The sequence below is a fragment of the Bos grunniens genome, chromosome 18, assembly GCF_055505025.1.
Source record: "Bos grunniens cultivar Pamir isolate PY7600 chromosome 18, Bosgru_T2T1.0, whole genome shotgun sequence".
Classification (NCBI taxonomy): domain Eukaryota; kingdom Metazoa; phylum Chordata; class Mammalia; order Artiodactyla; family Bovidae; genus Bos; species Bos grunniens.
Window position 1 is genome coordinate 35,112,575 of NC_141182.1, and position 25,222 is coordinate 35,137,796.

The window sequence follows — 25,222 nt, forward strand, 5'->3', positions numbered from 1 at the left end:
TCTTTTCCAGATCAGACTTTCATTTGCTTTTACCAGTTGGCTAGGGGACTATCAATCTGGGATCATCTTAATCCATGCTCAAAACTTGAGGTTCCCTGGACCACCCAGATAATACAAACCTAGATTACCAGTGTACAAGGGCTAGTTTATTTCCAGTTTACCTTTATTCTGAAAATTGTATCCTGCTTAGGTTCCCATCTTAATGTTGGGTGGGTGGTGAGAAGGTGGTTTCTCATACTCTTTACCTTGGATGGATCCTGGACTAGGATTTTATACCTTTTATCCTAAATCTCCTTAGAGAAAAAGTGACTTTAAGTGCTAGACTCATCTCTAAGAGTTCTTGCTGTTTTCTAGATTTTGGCCTAGAAATTCCTCACTAGCTTGTTAGCTCTTTAATGCTTTTAAGGATATATATATCATCCCACTTTTTTTTTTTCATTTGTGTATATTCTTATTTAATATTTAAATTGTTTAGATGACATTTTAGAAAGTCCCCTGTGGTGCAAGAAGTGTCTTAAATTTGCGTTAAAAACGGATATTACATCTAAGATCTTAAAGGTGAGACTCTGGGCCTATGTATGGTAAAGCAGGGATGGTATCTTCAGTCATTATACATAATAAATGCGCTGTTCTGTGGCTACAAAATCCTGAATCCTTGAACGATCTACTGCCATGCGGCTAATGTTTTATAAGGCACTTTTGGATATGTGAGATATTTTGCCTAACTCTCAGGCTGAATCTTAAAGAATATTTACAAAGCTGCAGCAAAGTAATTTTAAAACGGGATGCTTTACTGATAGGTCTAATTGGGATGGTGAGAAGCAGTTTGCATGCAAGGCCTGTTTGCCTCTCTCTGAGTCATGTTTCACCATATGGAAGGTCACAGACATGGGCCCCTCGAATGGCTGTTCAGCTCACTAAGCCCCCTCAACAGCCACATGACCCCTTCTCCTTTTCTTCATTCAGCTGATCTGCAGAGGTGTGACCGTTGGAATGCACCACGCCTTCGAGAATCCAGGACTTGTCCATACACCGTTCCATTCGCTTCATTATCAGGTCCAGGAGCGTCTCAATAGCCTGGTTTATGTTTGTCCCATTGGCAGCACTAGTTTCAAAGTAGGGGACTCCGTATTTCTCTGCAAGTCCTCTGGCTTCTTCCTCTTTTACTACTCTTTGGTCTTCCAGATCACTCTTATTCCCACATAACACTATATCTGGGTTTTCACAATATGCATGCATTTGTAGCTGACTTATCCAGTTTCTGACATTGAGAAAACTCTGCTCATTTGTCAGATCAAAAAGCAGAAGAAACCCCATAGCATCTCTGAAGAAGGCAGTTGTCAAGCTACGAAACCTCTCTTGTCCAGCTGTGTCCCATAACTGCAGGTGGATTCTCTGACCTCTGCCAACAGCTCCATCTGGCCCATTGGCTCTGTACACCACTCTCTTTTCCCTGAAATCAATGCCGACTGTTGTGATGAATTTGGAGTTAAATTTACCATCTGTGTACTGATAAAGCACACTGGTCTTCCCTACTCCCGAGTCTCCCAGAGCTAAAAACTTGATGAGGTAATCATAGTCTCCATCAGACATAATGAAGAACTCAGTGGGTCACCTGCTCCGCCCGCGGTCCCCACGCCGCTCTGTCTCTGCGCACGGCGTCCACCCGCTGCCCCATCCCACTTTTTAGATATCTTCAACAGGAGGGATAGTCTGATTTATCTAATCTCATTACTTGTTCTTAGATTCTTTTCCTTACATAAAAATATTGTTCTTTAACATTTCTTCCACTGTATGGACTGGTGCTTAGTAAAAACATTGATATTCTTAAAGATTCTATAGAGATAGAAATTCCACTGTTCTGAGTTAATGTGACTAACTCAGGAAGGCCTTCAAACATATGAATATCTGAAAACCCCAAAGAACACAGAGACCTCTCTCTTTGTCTGATGCTTTAGTTGCCCCACTCTGAGGCTTTTCAGAGATTCTGATACAGCTGACTGAGAGAAATGTTTTGGAATTGGTTTAGGGGTTTTCATAGGTTTTGAATTTCCTGTCATTTAATTGGCTTATGATAGTGGTTCCCAGTGTGTGAACCTATATCCTCTGGGTGGAGATTTGGAGTGGGAATGGGTTTAGCTTTATTGTGAGGAGTCTGTGAGATCAGAGACCTACCAATTGTTGTCCATAGACTGAATACATAAGACCACAACTTTTGTCATGTGGGGGTGCACCAAAATAGTGGAAGTGTAAATATAGAAAACTCTGACACTAGTTTTCAAAGGGAATTCCTAGGGAATTAGGTTAACGTAAAATTTATCTTCAGAATGTTATAGTCTTTACTGTTTACACAATGTCCAGCATGTTTTGTTGTTCTTCCATGTAGGAATCCCTCCATAATTTTATGCTACCACTTATAAAAATTATAAACCATCTCTTCCTGAGAACTGTTTTTTTGTTTTTGTTTTTTTTGGTAGACAAGAGTTTATCTAGTGAACAAGGCTACCCTAAAAATTCTCATTGTCTTTTTCCCGCCCCCTTGGTGACGGTTAGAAATCAGACGCTACTCACCTCATCAGATGACAGTTCGATCCCCAGAGAAGATGGCTAAAGAAGGGTACCGAATATCTTTTTTGGACAACAAGTCTTCAGGTTCTTCTCCAGAAAAGGACTTGATACCAAAACCTGATACTTATCAGCTTACCCATGATGCCTCATTGGGTAAACGCCTGGATGTGGGTGATTCTAGCCAGATTCATCCCTATCAGTTACCTTCAGATGTTGGTCTAGAAAATTATGATAGTCATTATTCTCAAAATCTGTCCCTTCACGGAAGTATTGGTAAAAGGCCTCAGAGAAACAAGAACTACAGAGAATATAGCACAAAGCCTTCAAATAACATGAAAGCCACTACATCCCATTCCTGTGGAGACTTACTGACTTCTCTGTCAAACCCTGACTCCAGCACCGGAAGGCTTTTGAAGCTTAGTTCAGGTAATAGCTTCCTATAAGTTTGTAGGCCTCTTTTCTTTAATAGATGTGAAGATTGAAGTTTAACTGGATCTTTTGGAATAAATATTTCTTACATTGGGGAATTCCTTGTCAGTCCAATGGTTAGGATTCTGCGCTTTCGCTGCTGAGGGTGTGGGCTCAGTTCCTGGCCAGGGAACTAAAATATCCTGCAAGCTGCACGGTGCAGCCAAAAGTAAATAAATATATCATGACCAGTAGTGAGAGCCTCGAGAAATCTACAGGGTATGAGTTTAACATGATAGATATATTAGAGAAAATTCATATAAATGCAAACTTGATAACTATATGTTATTTCAGTTAAATAGCATCCTGGGATATATTTCTAGTAACATTTAGTCTTCTCTGGTCTCAATCACTTCTATTGAGAGTTACTTTTTCAGAAAAAGCTAGTTTTAGGAAAGTGTTGGGAGACCACTCTTTAGTTATGTATTTATTCAACAAAATGTATTAAATACCTACTATATGCCAGATGCTGTTCTAGCTCTGTAGATAACATAGCAAACAAAAGTGAAATTCCATGTGTATTTTTGCATTAATAAAAAAGGTCTCTACTTTCATGGAAATTCTATTCTAAAGAGGTAAGACAGATGATAAATAAATTATAAATATAGAAGTCAGCTTATGATAAGTGTTGTGAAGAAAAATAACATAAGTGTATTAGAGAATGGCTTCCCCAGATGACTCCAGCAGTAAAGAACCCGCCTGCCAATGTAGAAGACATAAGAGACGTGAGTTTGATCCCTGGGTCAGGAAGATTCCCTGGAGGAGGGCATGGCAACCCACTCCAGTATTCTTACCTGGAGAATCCCATGGACAGAGGAGCTTGGTGGGCTATAGTCCATAAGGTCATAAAGAGTCTGACACAACTGAAGCAACTTAGCATGCACACATGCATGTAGCACTTATTAGAGAGTATATGAAGGAGGTAAAGTTTTAGATCGGAGAAGGCAATGGCACCCTACTCCAGTACTCTTGCCTGGAAAATCCCATGGACAGAGGAGCCTGGTAGGCTGCAGTCCATGGGGTCACTAAGAGTCAGACATGACTGAACGACTTCACTTCCACTTTTCCCTTTCAGGCACAGGAGAAGGAAATGGCAACCCACTCCAGTGTTCTTGCCTGGAGAATCCCAGGGACAGGGGAGCCTTGTGGGCTGCCGTTTCTGGGGTCGCACAGAGTCAGACACGACTGAAGCGACTTAGCAGCAGCAGTAGCAAAGCTTTAGATAGAATGGTCAGGGAAAGCTTCTCAAATGAGAAGTAAGAGTACAGACTTAAATAAAATGCATGTGAGTCATGTCGATAACTTGTGGGGGGAGAAATTTTAGACAGTAGAAATAGTAAGTGCAAAGTTCCTGAAACTGGAACGTGCTTGGCATGTTCAAAGAACAGTGAGGAAACAGGGCTGCTACAGTAGAGTGAGGTAGATGAGGTGTATAGATAAAGTCAGATAATCAGACATTTATTCTGGGTCAGATCAGGAGCTGTTGGAGAGTTTGTAGCAGAGAAGTGACATCTAACTTAAAAATTACTCTTGCTACTTAGTTGAGAATACACAATGGGGGGCAAGGATAGAAGTTTCTAAAATTCTAAAAGTAGATCAGAATCTGGATAAGAGATGATGGTAACTTGAACTAGAGAGAAAGCAGTATAGGTGGTGAGAAATAGATTCTGAATATGTTCCAAAGATAACACTCCATGATTTGCTGCTGGGTTGAGGATGAAGTATGAGAGAAAGCAAGTCAAGTATAACTCTCAGGTTTCAAGTCTGAATAAATGGAAGGATGGAGTTACCATTTACTCAGATGGAAAAGAGTATGAGGAACAGGTTTTAGGATAGATACCAAGAGTTGGTCTTAGACATGTTGAGTTTGAGGTGCCTATTAGAACTTCTCAGAGATGCCAATTTGATAATTAGATATATTAGTCTGGAAGAAGGTGGAGCTGGGAATTAAAAGTGTGTGGTTGGCATTAAAACAGACTGGATATAATCTCCCCAAGGGGGTAAATATAGATATAAAAGATATCTGAGGACTAACTTGAGTCCTCCAACAATTAGAAATCTTGCTGATGAAGAGAAACCATCATGGAGAGCAAGAAAGTGGCAGCCACTAAGTAAGAGAAAAGAAAAAAAGCCAAAGAGGGAGTGGTAACCAGGAAGCCACATGAAAAATGTGTTTCAGGAAGGAGAGAGTGATAAATACAGTGTCAGATGTTTTTAATAGATGCATTTAACATTTCTGGGACTGAGAAATGATCATGGTATTTGGCAATGCATTGGTGGTGATGGTTTGGTCACTAAGTCGTGTCTGACTCTTGCGACCCCATGGACTGTAGCCCCAGCCAGATTCCTCTGTTCATGGGATTTCACAGGCAAGAATACTGGAGTAGGTTGTCATTTCCTTCTCCAGGAGATCTTCCTAACCCAGGGATTGAACCCATGTAGTGAGCAGCTTCAGGAGATGCGTGATTAGTAAAAGCCTTGTTGAGGTGAATTAAAGAATCAAAGGAGAAGCAATAGAATTACCGAATATATACAACACCTTCAAGGAGTTTTGCAGTGAATGGGAGCGAAGATGTGGAAATGTAGCTGGAAGGGGGATGGGATCAAAGAGAACATGGTGGAAATGACCCTGTTGGAAGTTTGAGAAGAGATGTGAAATAGTGATCTCAAAGAATAGGAGAGTAAATTGATTAGGGTAGTATATTAAAATAGCTGGGCCCAGTTAAGATAATGGTTATGAATTTAAAGTGAAGATGGTCGAAAGAGATGCATATTCTTCTCCAGTCACTTCCCACTGCTCTGCTGTGGGTTTGGAGTATGTGCACAGAGTATTTAACCAGATTTGGGGCTTTGTCAGGTGGATGGGGAGGGAGAATCCAGACAGTTGAGAGTATATACTAGGGAGAGGCCATTGTGACCCTTGGACTTCAGACAGGTTAAGGAAGGAAGGGAGACTTGAGAGAGTTGAAGAGCAGGTTCATCTCCTGGCCTGTTTCCTTCACAGATCTGTATGCCGCAACCCATTTCAACAGTGACCCTGCTCTGGTGGTGAATGTAGAGCAACAATTAGCCACGAGCCTCAGTGATTTAACGCAAGCACATGGTTCTTTCCCAAACAACTCCATCCTGGGAGACTCTCTTAGGACACTGCTGTTGCCTACTGGGACATCAGAAAACAGAGAGAATTTGACCAAGAGGTCATTAAGCCCATCAAGAAGAGGATTCAGACGGAAAGAAAATATGCTTGCCACCCTGAATACAAAACATGGTTTCAGAGATGCTACAGGCAGTGAGGCAAGTGTTGGCTTGTTTGTGCTTGTACAAAAACACATCAGATCCAAGATTAGAATGGGGTTCTGTTTTTGTGATGGTAGTTTTGATCAAGAGTGATAGAAATTCAAAGGGATTTTCAGAGGTCAGTGGGTAATACTGCCAGGCCAAAGGCTGTGATTCTTTTGCCTTTGGGAAAGTCAGTCCCCTTCTGCTGCATTTCGGTCACAGGAAGAATGGTCCCTAATCTACTTCCAGAGCATAAACATGGGGAGAAGTACTTTGATAATAAGTGGACAGAGTTTACGATAGGAAAGAATACACAAGTTGCCAGGGGCTCAGGGTTGGTTGAAGAATGATCTCTGTTTCATTGTTGTTTATAATCTTACCATGTTTACACATTTGCTTTGGCTACAAATGACTAACTTGCTAGGGACCTTTCTTCTGAAAGCATTGCTTTCCTGTCCAGAAACTAAAATTATTCTAGTTTTTCCCCAGAATGAATTAGATTAAGATGATGAATTAAATAATCCAAAGGATTTTTAGCTGAAAGTTGGCTCAGAGAATAAACAACAAATCAAAAAACATTCCCACACATATTATTTAATTCATTTTATAAAATTGTAGTACGATAGTTAGTGTTGTTCTTACTCATTAACTAAGTTTTGTCACTGCCTTTGTATACATCCCTCCATGGAGAATGCCATCTTCTCTCCTCTCATCTATCTGAATATTAATTTTTCTCCAGGTTTTAATTCCATCATGAAACCTTCTTCTCATTAGTTAAAGGAACTATAGCTCTCAGGACATTCCCTTCCCTTGAACCCATAGTCTTAGTCATACGAATCATTTGTCATTTAATGACTTACTGCCTTGTGAGAAAGCAGGTTATTTGGTCAAAAACAACTATTTCTAGTCACTTTTGTTTCACTTGCTGGAAATCTTTTTGCACATCGACATGGGCTTATAAAGGGATTTTGTTGTTGGTTGGTTGGTTGGCTTTTTTTAGCTTTTAAATACTTTCTATTCAGTTTTCAAAACTTTGGAATTGGTTATAATTTTTGTGTACCAAAGGGGGCAGTCTTGTAATACTTTTTTTGACTTTTTGGTCCTTTTTTGTTTTCCATCTTCAGTCACTGATGCCTATTGTTCTAGAAAAGAGCACTAGTGTTAATGTATTTAGGGTAAAGCCATAGCAACATTTAGGATATTTAGGTGCTATATTAATAAGATATGTTCTAGGAAATTTTCTCACCTCTATTTCATGTTATATTGTTAAAACAGTAATTAAAATCTCAATGCACTCTTCTGGACTGTCTTAAAAGTTCCCATTTCTTTTTTCCTGTTAGATACTGTATTTGTTTATATGAAAAGTTATAAAAGAGCTGCTTGAATATAACTATAAAAGAAATACACTGTTTAGTTTCTAGAAAGGTATAAATCAGAAGAGCATTTAAAAGTTGTTTAAAAAATAATCCCATATAAAAAAACACAAAATTAAATATGAATTCTTGATTAGAAAATTTATTTTTAACCAACTGACTTTAGAATCACAAATTATAAAAATTAAATTTAAAAAAATCATAAGGCATAATTTGCTGAAAATTAAAAGTAACAGAATTATTCCAAAGTTCATAAAAAAATTATCCCCCACTCTCACATTATGAAAAGTGAAAGAAAATACATAAGGCATATGTGTGTTTCTAAGTTGCTTCATGATGTACACACAGTATTACCAATACATGAAAAACCAATGATATTTTGATTGGATTTTGAAATGGACATTTCAATATCCGTTTTCCACAAGAGTAGTGTAACCAGTCTTTCTATGACTTTCCTTCCTAATCAGATTAATTTCTTAAGGACTTCATCTTTTAGTTCATATGTTCATAGACCTTATATACAACTCTCAATGCACATGATCAGTGTTCAATACAGATCTGTTTAATAAATGTTTATCCCATTTATAATGCTTTTCCTTATTAATCATAGGCCACATGTGTGACTCAAGTCATAAATATCACTGTCTGGTGTTCTGTTTCATGGTTGTCAGATATGACAGCATTAGCTAATTAATCATTTATATATTTTTAATATCAAAAGAGTCAAAGATTGAGAAATAATTTGGCTGTTTTTAATATGTAACAGCTTTCTTGAAGTCCCTTGAGAACTCACCGACAAGATTGATCTGTCCAGTAAAATTCACAATTTTTTTTTAATTTTTGAAAATTTTAATTTATTTACTGGCTGCTCTGTGTCTTTGGTACTGCTCATGAACTTTCTCTAGTTGTAGTGTTTGGGCTTCTCATTGCAGTGGCTTCTCTTGTTGCAGAGCACAGGCTCTAGGGCACGCTGGCTCAGTAGTTGTGGTGTGTGGGCTTAGTTGCCCTGTGGCATGTGGGATCTTCCTGGACCAGTGATTGAACCTGTGTCTCCTGCATTGGCAGGTGGATTCTTAACCACTGGACCACCAGGGAAGTCCCCAATTGTCTTTTAATTCATTCAGACATGACTAAATATATAGACATATATATCATATCTGAATGAATTAAAAACAATTGGAAGTTTCACTGGAGAGAGAGCTCTACCTAGGCATCTATATACATAAGATTTTTACTGAATAAAAAGTATCTTTAGTACTGGGTCCAACAATAGCATTTAACATAACACTTAAAATGTTATAGGACAGTTATGTTTATTATATATTAATATACTAAATATAAGCTTATGAGTTATAACTTTTATTAAATTACTCCCCATGTTATTTTATGATAATATAATACCTTAAAAAATGTTCTGCAGTTTAATCTTTCCATATTCATAACATAATGTTAAGCCATAGACATGGGTGTTAAAACATTTTTTGTACTCTTCTGAAAATCTCTATAGAAAATTATGATAGAAGATACTGTTTGCTTTGAAATTATCCTTGTATATATTATTGTATTTGTCTTAGACATAAGTAATATTCTATTAAATCCGAACTGAAAGATGAAGTCAGCTTTCTCTTTTGCTTAATGTTAACCCTTTAAATGTCTGCGTTTTTACTTCTCTTATTGTGTAAGAATGACAAATGGTTGGGTGTTTGTTTTTTTTTCTTGAGCCTCTCTCTAGTGACCTGGGCAGTTTGCATGGTTTGCCAGGAAACCACAGTCCCCCAGTCTCTGCCAGAACCTCCCATGTGGCCACTGTCCTCAGACAGCTCCTAGAGCTTGTGGATAAGCACTGGAATGGCTCCGGCTCCCTCCTCCTGAACAAGAAGTTTCTCGGTAAAGTGAATTCATTCTCAGTTCCCAGAGAAGGGCTCAGCCTTGCTTCTGCTGTTTCTGCTCTACATTCTGATAAAAGCCACTCAGCCCCCTTTACTTGCAGGGGAAATTGTTCTCATGAGCACTTACCAAAATTTGTCAGCCACACAGTGATAGACAAATCTGCATTTTTCTTATAATCATCTTCCCTGTTTTTCCTTTTTTTGGTTGCACTGTGTAGCTTGCCAGCTCTATGCAGGCTCTTACTTCCCTGACCAGGGATTGAACCTGGTCAATCAGTGCCAGGGCAGTGAAAATACCAAGTCCTAACTGCTCTACCGCCAGGGAATTCCGTTCTCTGTTTTCATAAGCACTCTTCCCTCCTGTACCAGTTGTCTTGTTTTCCTGTAACTTTTTTTTTTTTGGTAGTCTTTAAGTGATTATATATAAAATAAAGCATGGTCATGTTAATGATTACAAAAGAATTTTATGATCCTTGGGGAGAATGCCAATAATAAATACAATAGAAACTGAGTTTGATCATCAGAGGTCTGAGATGACTATGGAAATGTTATAATTTGTAAAACTCTAATGACTAAATGACCTGGACTCTTTTTCAGGACTTTGCTTTTAGGAACTTGGGGAAAAACAGTTTTGCAAATATTGTCCCCATGTGTCTATTTGTTGTTTAATAGTAGTGGTAAGAGTTTAAGTAAAAACTAGGAACTTTAAGGGCTTCCCTGTTGGCTCAGGAAGTAAAGAATCCTCTTGCAATGCAGGAGACCCGGGTTTGATCCCTGGGTCAGGAGGATCCTCTGGAGAAAGACATGGTAACCCACTCCAGTATTCTTGCCTGGAGAACTCCATGGACAGAAGAGCCTTGCGGGCTGTCCATGGGGTCATAAAAGAGTCAAATATGCCTTTAAAGTTGTTTAGGCTTAGCTTTTTTTTGTTGTTTTTTAATATCTAAAGCAACATACAGAAGAAAAAGTCTTATCTCAGTTACTTTCCTTCCCACATTGATCCTTTGCTCTTGTTTTGTAGGAAATTATCCCCAGGAGCCATTCATCAGTGATTAGAGAATAGCACGGAGCATGCACTCATGAGAGTCTGCTGTTGTTTCTCCATAGATGTGGGATATAGCTTTTTTATCTCCATCATGAAACATCTCTTACAGTTACTTACTAAATTCTTGTAAAAAGGAGACATTAGATTACCCTATTTATCCAACAGAGCTGGTAGTTATTGACTAGGAATTCTCTGCTTTAGCTTTTAAGACTGGCCCGTGTGCCCAACCTGAATTTTTGGCAGGTCCTGCCCGAGATCTGCTTCTGACCTTGGTAGTCCCTGCTCCTTCTCAGCAGTGGTGTCGCTCACATCCGGAAGATACATCAAAAGCCTTCCACAGGAGGGAGATGGAACTTAAGGAGACAGGGCAGCTGGTTCCTAATGACATGGTATGCTGCTCTCATCTTCTTTTCCTACTCTTCCTTTACTAGAAAAGGACAAGGCAGCAAGGCTAGAACAGCTCTGTGCCATAAAGATCATCATCACCTGAATACCTAGATGCTTATGAACTGAAATATAGGAAAGTCAGTCTGTGCAAATTAGGAACACAAAACTTGCAGGGACAGCTTGGAGGTTCTTCAGGGTTGACTCCCTAATCCAAAAATTCTAAGGAAAGGCTTGAAATGGAAAAGAAAAAAAAAAGCCCTAGAGTAAAAACATTTAGGATTGTGTTCTTGAGGGTTATGATTTGATTCAGATGAGGGAAGTTGAATGTCTCTGGAATTGTCTTTCCTCCGTTCTGATGAGAGCCCTAAACCAGGGACCACTCCTAGAGCGTTAGGGTTCTGGTGCTGGGAGGGAAAGAAGGGATTCATTTTCTTAGACTCCCCCCCTAACCTTTTCTTAACATTAGAGGATTTTCAGACATCAAGTTTATTTTCTAGAAACTTTAAATAGGTGATTCATAATGCTGGCCACTTGTCAAAACAACCACTTGTTTCGTAATAGTAGCGGATATTTCACATGTGGTAAAATGCATGTAGTAAGTTTCTTTGCTGCACTTGCACTATGTTTACCAATGAATTAAAATTCTAGTGAGAAAGAGAGAGGCTGACCTCCATTCAGTTTATCACTAAAAAGAGCAAAGATTCTTTCAATCTTCTAAAAACACTTTCCAGAATTTCAGATTCTTAATGTGTTTGTATTTTGTTTTCTAATCTAAAGGAAGGTTTGAAGCAAAAACTAGTCAGAGTGCTGGAGGAAAACCTCATTTTGTCAGAAAAAGTCCAGCGTTTGGAGGAAGGTGCTACCACTTCGATTGTCAGTGGGCACCCATCCCACACTTACGGTAAGTTCAGGAAAGCAATGTATGGTGCATTTCAAGACAACATTTTGTTTATAGATGACCCATTTAATAAGCTTCATCATCCAGAGCTCACATGGCTTCCTAAATGGAAACAATCATTTTGCCTCAGAGTTGTAATGCAGGTGACTTGAGTTACCAGAGTAAGAGAGTTTACTCTTTTATCAGTGTAAAGCGTTTACAAATATTATTATTGACATTATTTTTTGAGAATGATACTTGTTTTTTTTTCTGATTATAGCAGAAGATCATGTTCCTTACAGAAAGTTTGAAAAATATAAGGAAAATAAAATCGCACTACCCAGAAATAACTACCATTAGTGTTTTGGGTATATTTTCTTTCACCTATATCCCTATACATATATTTTAAATTCAGAACTGAAATTTGTGTTTTGATTTTTCAAAACGAATTTACATACAAAAAAATGCACACATTCTAAGTTTGATGAGTTTCTCAAAATGTATACTCACTTAATTCCATCCAATCAAATTACAGAACTCTTCTCTAAAAAGTTCAACCCTGGTGCATTTAGGTTCCCCTACTATTGACCCTCAGCAATCTGATTTCTACAATCTAATGTTATTAATTTAATAGCATAGGCATTTCCTCTAATATCACATGACTATACCATATTTATCTATTTAGTCCTCTATATAGTTGTTTTTAATGTTAGTTATTATAAATAAAGCTGTCATTATTTATATTATAAATAATTCAAAGAATTTCCAAACATTCAAAGACTTGAAGTAGAAGACCCTAGAGTGAAAATGCTTCTCTAAGATCATCTTCTCTTCTGATGGAGCTGAGAGACCTAATATTTATGCTGTGATAAATAATTCAGCTATTAATATCTGTGTGTATAAATTGTTGTATACATTTTTGACCAGTTTTCCTAGGAGACATTCCTTGAAGTAGAATTAGTGGATCCAAGGATGTGGACATTTTTGAGGTTTTTGTTACACATTACCAAATCATTCCTAAAAAGGTAGTTTCAGTTTATACGCACATCAGCAGCAAATATATATTTGAATGCCTTTTCATTTCACCCTTGCCAACACTGGGTATTGAATATTTTTCTTCATTATGACAAGTGAAAAGTAATAATCCTATTGAATTTGTGATTTGTTCTACTTTATTCTTAGTATAGTTTAGATAGATAAAAGTCTACCCTTGACTTTAAACTTCTAGTTCAGCACACTGAAACAGACATTATGGGTATTTGGATATTTGTATGAGAAATTTGATTTGGAAATCAGCATTGAATTTCCAGAGTTGAATCTCGTCTATCTAATATTTATAAGCCTGAATAATCAAGACATCAGTTTCCACTTACCTATACTGAAAATAAATAGGTGTTTATTCACTAGATACTTATTTTCAACCAGCTATGAGGCCCAGTACTCTCTTTGGATTACTGGTGATAAATACGGCTGTTGCAGCCCTGATTTCTACCTTCCAGAACCTTGCTACTCAAAGTGTGAACCAGAGATCAGCAACATTAGCATCACCTGGGGATTTGTTACATATATAGAATACTTGGCCTCACCTCAGACCTACTGATGGAGAAGGCAATGGCACCCCACTCCAGTACTCTTGCCTGGAAAATCCCATGGACGGAGGAGCCTGGTAGGCTGCAGTTCATGGGGTTGCTAAGAGTTGAACACGACTGAGCGACTTCACTTTGACTTTTTACTTTCATGCCTTGGAGAAGGAAATGGCAACCCACTCCAGTATTCTTGCCTAGAGAATCCCAGGGATGGGGGAGCCTGGTGGGCTGCCGTCTATGGGGTTGCACAGAGTCAGACATGACTGAAGTGACTTAGCAGCAGACCTACTGAATCAGAATCTGTTTTTTAGTAAGATTCCCCAGGCGATTTGTAAGCATATTAAAGTTTAAGTACTGTTCTAGAAGACTGACTTGCTTAAGATCCAGAATTCTTGTGCTTTCACTACTTTATTATTTCAAGCCTTGGTAACATATTTGGAAAGCTAAATATGAATGCTTTGGCCACAAATTCAGTTTCTGTAAGTGCTCATTGAGCTATTATCTTGCACCCAACACAGTTCTAGGTGTTTTCACATATTCCATACAGAGTGAGGGACATACATGCATGAATTAAAATGCAGAATACAGGGAGACCTAATATTTGTTGACTGCCTATGCCTATGACTGCAGGTGTCTCACTGACTCCTCATAACAGTGCTGCGGGACAGGATTGTGAAATTCACAAAAATGAACTAACATGTGCAAGATCAAGTGAATTTTAACTCAGATATGTCTTCTGCTAAACTGTATATTCTTGTCACTATATCTGCTGTCTTCAAGAGAAGGAATGGTGAATGGAGTGTGGAGGTGGGTGCAGTGGGGCCTCCAATTCTTCAAGATGCCCACCCATTCACTCAAGCTCTTCTCAAACACTAGCCACTTGGAATCCTCTCACCCCCATATACTGTAACCTTTGTAGATGATCTTCTGCGCAAAAACCAACAACTGAACATGCAGGTGTCTTGCCTGAACCAGGAGCTTGCCCAGCTGAAAAAGCTAGAGGAGACCGTGACTCTTCTCCATGAAAGTCAGAGGTAGGATTGGATCCATCTAGCTGGCTTCTGGAAGCAGATATTTCCTTTCCTTTATCTCCTTTGTTTTACTTGGCAAGTTAATATCTATATACTTTTCAAATTAATTATGTTCTGTATGTAAACAACCTATATCCAGGCCAGTTAGCTCAGGGGTCAAAATACTGCTTTCCAGAACACACCAGGGACTAAATATCTTTGCTGGCACTGGTGGGTTACAGCACCTCAATAATAAGTAGTTTCTCACTGGATCCAACAGGACCCTTGTTTGGGTCAGCTAACTTTCCTCAGTCACAATGTACCCCTAAAATCAGCCACCTTGCTCTTCTGAAAAATGTCTACCTACTTTTGGTCATAGAAGAGAGGTCAAGCACACTCAGAGTGATAGGGAAAGAATCCAATGTATGTGTTCTTTTCAGAGGAATTCAATAACATGAGGCTCTTCAAAGAACAGTTTCCCCAGGCTATAGGCTAGACAAATCAGAAGAGGCCTCAAGACTATTGGTATATTTAGACAAGCCCTTGAAATTTTGATTTGCCAAACACCTTTGCTAGGACCATCAGTGAAGCTTAAATAGAAGAACTCTATTCCCCAAGCCTTCAGTCCCTAACTTCACTTCCTAATTTTTCTTGGAACGGCTTAATATAAGGAGCATTCGACCCAGATCCATTCTGGCTGACTTTTTTAAAAACTTTTTTTCTAATTATTGCAAACGTATACAAAAATGTGTGTGTGTGTTTGTTAGTGGCTCGGTCATGTCCGACTCGTTTCGACCTCGTGGACTGTAGCCCATCAGGCTCCTCTGTCCATGGAATTCTCCAGGCAAGAATACTGGAGTGGGGAGCTATTCTCTTCTCCAGGGGATCTTCCCAACCTACCCACAGATTGAACCTGGGTCTTCCACATTGCAAGCAGATTCTTTACCATCTGACCCACCACTACATAGGGGTATAGGTATACACACCATACATACCCCTATACTATAAGGGTATAGTATAAGGGTAGCCCATACAAGAGTATACTGAATAGCATAAATTCATGTTTATCACACTTGGGTGTGTACAGAATCACCTGAAAACTTGTTGAACTACAGAGTGCTGGGTCTTACCCCCAGAGTTTCTGATTCTGCAGATCTGGGCTGGGAACTGAGAATTTGCATTTCTAGTAAGTTTTCAGGTGATGCTGTTGCTTCTGGCCTGGGGACTACACTTTGAGAACATTAAGGTTTATCTCTTTAGTGATGTATTAATGGCTATATTTTAGAGTAACTTGAATTAATTCTTCTCTGTTTTGTTAAACCATCACTTCAATATATAGGTTCAGTTTGTTTCATTTTGTTTTTGATTTATAGGGAATATTTTTATTATTTTGATTTAATCCTGAGTACAGTTATGTTAAACTTACATGGTCCCAAAGTCAGATCTATGAAATCAGATAAATTCAAACAAATTTAGCTTCCTTACCTGTCTCCTCTATCCTTTCCTTCCCTCCCACTAGCCTTCCATTGCAGGCATGGGTGTGTATTTGTATTCCCTCTATTATATAAAAAGAGGCATAATGTTGCTTTAACATTTTATCTTAGAAATCATTTCACAGTGATGTTTAGAGTAAGTTCTCACTCCTTTTTATACATACATAGGACTCCACGATAATTAATCCTCTGATAGACATTTAGGCTGATGGTATCTTGCTGTTACAAATAGTGCTGCAGTGAATAGCATTGTGCATACATCTTTTTTGGCAGGGAGGGGAAGTCTCTGATAGCTTCTAACATTATGTGGTAATGCAGAGTCCAAGAATACAATTATTAGCACCATTAGTTTAATTGCTGAGGCAGTATAGATTAGAAGAAGTAGAAATTAAGATCTGGGAATAGGAATAGAAATTGCAGGCCTGGTCAGGGGCCAGTCTCCTGGTGCTTCTACTTATTCATCATGAAAAGTGCTTTGGAAAGAATAGAACAGTCACTATGTAAAATGTGAACTGTGTTATTGCTACAGTCATATTCATAATCAAACAGGACTGGAACATAATCAAACAGGACTGTAATAAAGAAACTGTTAAAGGTATTACTTCATTTTACATTTATCTTTAGCAAACATTTCAGGTCTGAATGACATCTACTTTGCTTTTATGACTTCACAACTATCTTTCCCCCCGTGTCTCAGATCCCTGGTGGTAACTAATGAGTATCTGCTGCAGCAGCTGAATAAAGAGCAAAAAGGTTATTCTGGGAAAGCACTCCTGCCTCCTGAGAAGAGTCATCATTTGGGGAGATCATCACCCTTTGGGAAAAGCACGCTGTCTTCCTCCTCACCAGTAGCACATGATATGGGTCAGTATTTAATACAGACTGTTTCAGACTCTGTCCCAGAGCCTAGTCTATGGAGCTAACACTGTACACCTTTGCAGCTTGTCTCTCAGTCCCAGGGGGCTCTCAGTGTCATTACCACTAGTATGGTGGTATTTCCCCACAAGATTAAGAAAAAAAATCTTAATTACACTGTATTGGTCTTTCTTTTTATTTCTCTTTTTATCTCCTCCCATCAAGTCATTCTTTCCTTCTGCCCACATAAATAGTTGGCACTTAGTCCTAGGCATCATATCACATAGGAACACTTGGCTGAAAATGTCAAAAAGGAAAAAAACACTAGATATTTTTCCCAAGTGTCAGTTGAAACTGTGTAGTAGGAAGTTAGAAAATAATATCCATGGCCAGGTATGTTTTGTGTTAGAGGAAATTTCAGAGAATCTCTATTGATCAGTTCATCAAATGTGTTTTGGGTTTCCTCCCATCATAGTTAAAGGTGACAAGGTCTGCTGGAGCAGCCCAACAGTTTAGTTGTGTGATGGAGCTGAAAGCTTCCATTGGTACCAAATAGGCCTAAATAAAAGCCTAGAGACACCCTGGAAAGAGAGAGTAGGTAATTCCTACTCTGGAGAATTGGAGAAGGTGTCAGTGAGGACTTGTTTGAGTGGAAGATGCAAAATAAGTATAATGGTACCAGGTACAGCAGGGTGCAGAGCCTCCTAGGCTAAGGGTACAGGGTAGAAATGTCTGGGCCCCCAGGGATCACTAGGCAGGGAAAATGTAGGTCATGGTGCCATGAAGTATGTAACTAGGGGACCTTCCTAGTTTGGGAGGGAGGTATGATGTCAGGAAGATGTCCCCTAAAGAAATGATCTTTCAACCAAAATCTGAAGAATTGGAATGGAAGATCACCAGGCAAATGTAGGATTGAAGGCAGAGGCAGTGGGGAGAGCTGCAGAGAGAAATAGCATAAGTCAAGGCCATGGAATGGGAATAAAGTCCAATCAGGGGACAGAAGGCCTGAGAAGAGATACGCACTGTCTAGGTTGCATGGCTCCTTAAGGATTTTAGATTGGGAACGCAGAGGGGTAGTAGATTTGTGTTTGAGAAGCTTTCTCTGTAGAAAGAGTGGATTGATGTCTGGCCATGTGGAGTGGGCTGGATCAGAGAGGAGCTAGAAAGATGAGAGAGAAGGCTGGCTCAGTCCAGACCAGAGGTGCAGCCTCTGAAAGTTAGCTCTGAGCTGAGCATCCACTTTACACATGAATACCTGGTATTTCAGACTGAGGATCAATCTTTTCTTTAATCCTGATTGATTAGGCATCAATGGGAAAGGATAATGAAAGTGACTCTTGTGTTTCTGCTTCAAGGTTGCCCAAGTAGCTCATGTTGCCAGAGAGCTCTAGAGAGTGAAGGACTGTCAACCTAACATCATATTGTACTTCTCTTCATCTTCAGGGTCATGTCAGAGAGAGAGGAAGATAGAAAGATTAGACACTTATTTGCTTCTCTGACCCAGGTGCTGTGCAGGGAAGGAGAGCTATGCTGTAATAATGAGACATGAAAATCACAACTAAGATCACACATCTCTAGGTTAAAATCTACAGACCTCTTGACTTCATGTGAGTTCCCAAAAGGAGCATGTGCAGTGGAGCCATAAGTTTCTTTGTGCGGCATGGCTCTGAGGGAGCTAAGAGTGAGCTCGTTTTCTGTGGAAGTGTCAGTAAGGACAGCCCCCCACCCTACTTTGCTGGTCCTGTCTTGACTCCACTGAGAGCCCTCCAAAGAGCCTAAGTCTTGCCCAGGTAGTGTAGCCTTAGTCAATAGCCTTATAGCCCTGTGTTGACCTATTTCATGGTCCCAACCCAGTGCACAGCCCAACTTACTTGACAGCCAGTGAGGTTTAGGGGAGATGGGGACAGGGATAATGTGCTTCTTTCTACAACCCAGGCTCACTTCCTTCTCCTATCTGATAATGCCAACCTGGAACCTATTCAGAGTACCTCTAAGGAGAAGCAGAGCCTGACTAAGACTAAGTCACCTTCCACCCTATTTTCTATTATCACCGAAAATGGCCATTACTGCACTAGGCCAGGCCCCTCTCTAGGGTTGCTGGTCATTCCTGCAGAAGTCATCTATGGTTCTGATTTTCCCTGTGTGGCCTTGGTCCAGGGGCAGCAGTAGATTTGTGACATCAGGGAAGGGCCAAAGTGTTGTTGCCCTATGGGGCTAAGTGGACTCAACATGAAGCAGGGGAAGTCCCCTGAAGCAAGTATCGAATAGAAAATAAGTGGAGAAGAATTCCTCACCCTGGACCTGGGACTGTTGGAAGAAAGACAGAAACAAGGCTGACATGGAAAACAGGTCCTCAGGGAAGTTCTGTGCCCAAAAGGAGAGGCAGGGCCCCCTGACAGGTTTCAACTTCCTACCAGCTATACATAGTGGGTTCTGACAGCTTCATCCCACAGATCCTAACCTTTCTTCCTTGCCCAACTGGGTTTGCTAGCAAGGGTATCCAAACCTGTCCACCGTGAGGAGCTATGGGTAGTGGAGAAGTGATAACCAAAGGGCTGAAGTGACATTGTTTGGTCAGTTGCTGCCAGAAACCTTTTTAGTCTATTAGACTAAAGGTTTTCTGGCTTTGGGTGGGCCTTGATTTCTTTCAGGTTCCATAACCACTTTTCAAGAAGAGGGGACTTTACTCCTACAAGGTGAGTTTCAGGACTCAGCCAGTTCTCTTTCTGGGCTCCCCTAAGCCACACTGCCAATCATAGGAGGGGCCAGCATGCTGCTCCCATATGTACTAGACGGTCATCTCACCTGCAGCTTAATAACCTGGACCAGGCCAATTTGCAGGATTTGGATTTCACTCCTGTTAGGCTCATTTAAGTAAACTTGCAATTTAAACCAATTCCCCAGGGCTGGAGGAAATATTCCTCTACTACTTGCTGGTGGGAGAGGTAGAGCTCTTTGAAACTCTTCTCTGAGCAATGCAAGGTCAGCTGAGTCAGGAGATCCCACAGCTGTCAGCCATTAGGCAAGGCTCTGCTGTGATCAGGTGATGGTCTCTGCTCTCTAATTTTCACTTAATCCCCAGAGTCTGTTTCAAGTTTCCCTACCTCTCTAAACCCGTGCTCCAAGTGACTTTGGGCTCAAGGGACTCCGGGGCCACCTGGGGCAGAAACATGCCAGAACAGCTCAAGGGATGAGGAAATAAATAGTTGTGTTGCTTTGCTTTGTTATCTGAGTCAGGAAAGAAAATATTTGTGAATGTGTGCTTTTAATTGCTAGAAATGGACAGTCCCTAAGTTCCATCCAGTCCACTTGTCAGCAGGAAGGAAGGAGAGTTTGCCCCAAAGCCTTAGACTAGGGAGTAACTCTGTGCTAACATTGAGAACCTAGAGGGGAGAAAAGGTTGATCTGGAAGCTCCCAGGATTTCTCAGGATCAGAGAAAGACACCCCTTCTCACCCAGCCTGGGGTGGTGAACAGATGGGAGGGGATCAGCAAGAAGAGGCCCATTCATTGTTGGACACCCTGCTTGCCCGTCAAAGGCTGATGTTGAGTGCCAAGTTCTATCACAGGGCCTCCAGCAGCATTTTTGGAAATCAGTGTTGGGGCTTGCTGTGTTACAGCCTGGCCAGGGAGACAGAGGCATGCTTCTGGCCTCTATGCTGCAGAAGCTCCTTAACTCTTTGGGCCTGAGTTTCCTCCACTATAAAACTGGGAGTTGAACTGTCTACTTTCTAAGGTTCTTTCTGGTCTTGCATTTTCTGAACTTCTGAGATGCAGCCCAAAGTGACTCGCCTTGGTGGCTCCCTGAAGTGGAGGCCTGTCAGCAAGCTTAGAGCTGAGGCCTGGCACTGGGCCCCAGCAGCGCTTAGCCCAGGCTGAGTTTGCTGTCTCATCCCTCCCCCTGCTGTGAAAGCAGAGAGGCCAAGACTGAGGCCCTAACTGCAGGAAAGCAGCCATGCTGCCAGATCTCTGGGTCAGGGCTGAGGTAAAAGGCTTTTGATATCCCTCTGCAGCATCCCCAGGCAGCCTGGCTTGGTGCTAATGGAAGGGGCCTGGTGTATGTCTTTTTCTGGGCAGGGCTGCCAGTGGAAGAATCAGTAGAGTGTGACATGGAGGGGGTTAATGACACTGAGAGGTCATCAAGATGTGAATGTCATTACCCTTGTTGTCATATACCTGAACAGTCCATATTGGTACAAAAGGTGTCTTTATTGAGGTCCAGGAAAGAATTAGGCACTTGGCCAGAGCAGCAGCTTAAATATGAGGCAAGCAGGCAGGGGGTTAGCCATGCCCAGGGCTAGGTTGGGGTGGTGAGGCTATAGGCACAGACTCTCCTCAGACAGAGAGGCTGAGGAGGAAAGAAAAGGGGGAAGGGGACGCAGAGCAGTCTGGGTCAGAGGCCTGGTGGGCTGGCCCTGAAGGGCTGGGCAGGAAGCTCTGGGTGGCAGATCCAGCAAGGAAGGGACCAGGCTCTCTTGCTCCACGTGCCCCTTAGGCCAGGCCCGAGCCTCTGGCAGGGGCAGTTGCGCTGGTGGGCGGGGGGGTGGCCTTCCTAGGCCTCACTTCTTCACCTTGGCATCATAGGTACCTGCATTCTTGTAGGCACTCACGTAGCCACTGTCATCCAGGATGTCCTGCCGCCCAGCAATACCTTTGCCCTTGCCACTCTCATCAAAGCGTTCCTTGTGGGAGCCCGTGTACTTGCTGGTGTCAGTCAGCCGTTCCACAGCACCCCCTGTTTTTGCTTTCTGTTTGAACAGAGATCCCCCCAGGGGTACCTGGTTAGAGACAGCCCTTCCAACACCAGCCAAGATTCCCACCCCCCGCTCCTACCCATCAGTGGTCATTAAAAACCATTAGGGCACTTACAGTAACGCCTACGTTGGCTGGTTCCTTGCCGGCCACCAGCTGGCAGATGGCATCAAAGGCCTCCTCCTTGCTCTTCCCCTTAAATCGCTTGGGAGCCAGCTCTTCTAGGGCCTTCTTGAACTCCTCATAGTTGATGACCCGGGCAGACTTCGCCCTGCCAGGTATGTGGACACCATGAGTTTGCCCCCTGCTCCACAATCTCCCTGGTTCCAGCCCCCCAATTCCCCTTCTGGGAACATCAGAAGCAGGAAATGCCTGGGGCTCACTTGACTTTGGAGAAGACGATGTCGACATCGGTCCCTGTCACAGCCTTTCCGTCAGCCACCTTGCAGTCCTTGCACAGCTTGGCCCAGTTCTTGCCATTCATCTCGTGCCCACTGGCCTTGGGGTCACCATGGATGGCAAACTTGCGGAAGCTTTCCTCCAGCCCAGCCACATCTGTGCTCGCTGCCATGCCACCCTGTAGGGACCCACCTCGGTCACCTCCCAGCCAAGTTCTTCCCCCTTCCACCAAGGCTCAGTATATCACTGCCTCTAGCTCAAAACCTGCAAAGTTGAAGTTTCAGGCATTCTGCCACACACTCTCAGAGCTGGAGATGGAGCTGCCTGAGGAGAGGGGCCAGTTTTCAGTGTCTGACTGGGCCCCAGAGCCATGAGGAAGAGCACTGAGAGGAAAGGTCCTGTCACTTAATGCCAGCCTTGGCTCAGAGTGGAGTTCAGAAGATGAAATCATGATCCTTGCACCAGACTGGGAACAGAGTGGCACTGTCCAGAAAAACTGTGAGGGCAGCAGCTGGGGCTATGGCTTTGTCTGGCCCTGGCACAAGGCCTGCTTGGGTGGAAGTGAGGGTGGCAGATCAGGCCCCCTCCCTGGGAGTTTCATGCCAAGCTGGGTCAGGCCCTGGCCAGGCTGCTGGTTGGACAGGTATTTAGTGAGGACGGTGTCTCTGTCAGGGTCATGAGGACTCAGCCCAGGCTGAGAAGGGAGCCAGGGCACAGGCAGGGGTGTATGCCCCAGGCAGGGGTGCAGCTGGCCCAGCTGCAACCTTGTTACTATTTTCTGTTAAACAAAAACATGAGGGAAGGGGGAACTTGGGGCTGGCCTGGCCACAGTTTGTGAAGCCTGGAGACAGTTGCTAAGGGAGGGTGGTGCTGCTTGGAGAATGTTGCTAAGGGCAGGATGGTGTCAGGGCGGCTTAGGGAGAAGCTCCCAGTGCTGCTGGGCTGGGCTGGGCTGGAGAATGGGCTTACGGGTGGGGCACACCAGCACTCCCAGCACCTGGGGCACAACCATGGCTTCTTGGCCCCTTGCCAGCCACTGGGGCTGTAACCTCCGTTTGTGGAGTTTAAGAGCAGGAGATTGTGGGGGGGCCAGCCTGAGTGGGGGTTGTAGAGTTATGAGCCCTGGCCCTGTTATCTTCACATCTACCCTCTGCACTGAAGCACACTTCCCCCATGTCTATACCTTCACACCTTCAGCCCTCCGTGGATGCCTCCTGGCCACACCCTGAGCACCACCACACTAGTCCACACTCCACAGCTGAGAGCACTCAGCCCTGGCCCTCCATGCCCTCAGCCTTATTCCCACTGACCACACCCTTAACTGGTACTCAGACTTCCCTGACCACACCAGCCCTGCACTGAAGTGTCCCCCACAGCCCTCATTGCAGTCCTCTGACCACACCCACAGCCCAGGGACTGGGGCCTGGACCACTCCCTCAGCATTCAGCCCCCACACATACACTAATAGCCTGTATCAAGGCCCCCCAATAATACCCTCAGCCGTGCACTGAAGGGTCTTCCCTACACTTGCCCACAGCCCCCACTGCATTCCCGGACCACACCCTTAGTTCTGCACTGAAACTCCCTCCATGTAACACAGCCTGATACAGAAGCCTCCCTGACCACACCCTCAATGCAGCCCACCTCTATCCATACCCCAGAAGCCCTGGAACTGGGTCCCCCATCCACACACCCACAGCCTTACTGAGACCCCTAACCAGAACCTCACAACTCACCCTCTCTCCACACACCTGCAGCCCCTGACCACACCCTCTATAACCCCCTTCACACACCCACAGACTTGCGTTTCCAGACTCCCAGGTACTATGCCGTGACACCCCTGTGTTGAGACTCCCATCTCATCCACGGCAGCCTCCTGACCACACCCTCAATTGTGTTCTCAGCAACTATCTTCCACCTCTCCCTTTTATACTAGAGCCTCCAGTGACCACAGCCTGGATCCCTGCCTGCCTAGCTCCCTTCCACTACCACTAGCCTTAACACTGAAAACCCTCTCCGGATCAGCACACACACCCATCCCTAAGTTGCAGCTTTGGCAACTGAGAGCACCCACAGCTCCTACATTGCAGCTACTCTGTGGGCCCAGGCTCCCTTTCAAACAACACTCCTCTTCCCTGTCTCTGCACTGCAATCTCCCACCAGGGACCTGGAGGAGACCAGCACTTTGTTCACTAAGGCTAGTCTGAGGGAGTTTGAGTGCCACGGGATGCTTGTCCCAGGGTAATAGCAGGCTGATCAGGTGGCACCAAGTCACAGACTGTAGTCCCAAGGGTCTGCAGGCTTCTCTGGGACAGCTGGAGTCATCAATCAGCAAGCAGGTGGGGGTGGGGGTGGGGTGGAACACTTGGGCCCAGGGCAGGGCCGCTCAGCTGGTGTCCTCAGCTCAGGACCATCCGTGGTTGGGACCGCTCCCACGCCGCTTCCACCCCACCCCCTTATCGTGCTGGATACTGACTAGAGTGGCTGGCGCCGGGATTTCCTACCGTTTTCTACCTCGTGGCTGCTCCTACAGTGCGCGTTCGATGGACAGGACGCAAGAATGAAGCGATGGTAGCAGGAGATTTAGGCGGGTCCGCAGCTCTGCTCCCTGCCGGCTCTGGGGCGGGACTGCAGCCGGGGCGATTCCGCCGTATTATCCCTTGTTTCTTGGTCTCCATAGAGACGGCGAGCCCCACCTTCGGGGCTGTCTCAGCTCGAGAGTGACCAAGGTCACACTGGCTCCACCTACCCGACCCCGCCTTCTCCCCGCTCCGCGGGGGGCGGAGCTGCTGCAGCAGTCTCATCCCGCTGCTCCCCGGGCAGCTCTGTGGCGGGGGAAGCCAGACCTTTGTAGTTCTGGCGGTCCTCGGAAAACCCCCATCCTGGCCTCCGCCCGAAGTTCAAAGCTGGTCCCCACCTTCAGGGGAGATCCAGCTTCCCAGAGCAGCAACCAAAAAGGCTTTTGGTGGGGGACGGGGTCGGGGGTGGGGGGTGGGGGTGGGGAGCGGGGAAGGGGAGACGTGCAGAGGAGTGAGGCGGTCCCTTCCCTTAGTGACATGGGGTCTAGAGCCGGCTCAAGACCACAGCTCTCCAATGAACGTGTAGCATCCCAGGTCACAACTCCGCATCACTGGGGGCGGGAGGGGACAGTGAACGAATCGGGAATGCTCCGGGATCTACACCTACGTCAGTCTTGCAGCCGGGGAAAAGCTCCTGGACCTCCTGGGTCCGAGTCCTCATTT

At 43.4% G+C, this 25,222-nt stretch overlaps 2 protein-coding genes across 13 annotated transcripts in view; one reads left to right on the forward strand and one right to left on the reverse strand.

Annotated features, from left to right (window-relative positions):
• The window catches only part of LRRC36 (leucine rich repeat containing 36), an 88,109-nt gene that overhangs the window by 44,265 nt on the left and 18,622 nt on the right, over positions 1–25,222 (forward strand). For 5 of the 10 annotated variants that reach the window (XM_086351189.1, XM_086351181.1, XM_086351180.1 and 2 more), the window contains 7 exons: positions 2,554–2,994; positions 6,041–6,330; positions 9,410–9,575; positions 10,866–11,011; positions 11,787–11,910; positions 14,392–14,506; positions 16,673–17,012. In XM_086351189.1, the coding sequence (XP_086207315.1) occupies positions 2,554–2,994; positions 6,041–6,330; positions 9,410–9,575; positions 10,866–11,011; positions 11,787–11,910; positions 14,392–14,506; positions 16,673–16,898 (1,508 nt within the window). In that variant the 3' untranslated portion in view covers positions 16,899–17,012. Of the gene's footprint in view, positions 1–966; positions 1,057–2,553; positions 2,995–6,040; positions 6,331–9,409; positions 10,037–10,823; positions 11,012–11,786; positions 11,911–14,391; positions 14,507–16,672; positions 17,013–25,222 lie in introns of those variants that run through there. The other 5 variants (XM_086351185.1, XM_086351184.1, XM_086351186.1 and 2 more) reach the window with 3 other exon arrangements.
• TPPP3 (tubulin polymerization promoting protein family member 3) lies at positions 21,020–24,610 on the reverse strand. 3 transcript variants are annotated; one of them, XM_086351335.1, is made up of 4 exons: positions 24,495–24,610; positions 21,965–22,158; positions 21,699–21,852; positions 21,020–21,577 (listed from the first exon to the last, which is right to left on the reverse strand). In XM_086351335.1, the coding sequence occupies exons 2-4, from the start codon at positions 22,150–22,152 to the stop codon at positions 21,389–21,391; spliced, it is 531 nt and encodes a 176-aa protein (XP_086207461.1). In that variant the 5' UTR covers positions 22,153–22,158; positions 24,495–24,610; the 3' UTR covers positions 21,020–21,388. The 3 variants fall into 3 exon arrangements, with proteins under 3 accessions (XP_086207461.1, XP_086207460.1, XP_086207462.1); XM_086351334.1 differs by having other exon boundaries at positions 24,485–24,610; XM_086351336.1 differs by lacking the exon at positions 24,495–24,610 and adding an exon at positions 23,774–23,902.

Excerpts from the sequence above, each read along its gene's own strand:
- TPPP3 (XM_086351335.1), bottom strand. The coding sequence starts at position 22,152 with ATGGCAGCGAGCACAGATGTGGCTGGGCTGGAGGAAAGCTTCCGCAAG. Across the intron at positions 21,853-21,964 it reads ATCGTCTTCTCCAAAGTCAA|GGCGAAGTCTGCCCGGGTCA; the intron begins GTGAGCCCCAGG and ends CATACCTGGCAG. Across the intron at positions 21,578-21,698 it reads CAGCCAACGTAGGCGTTACT|AAAGCAAAAACAGGGGGTGC; the intron begins GTAAGTGCCCTA and ends CTGTTCAAACAG.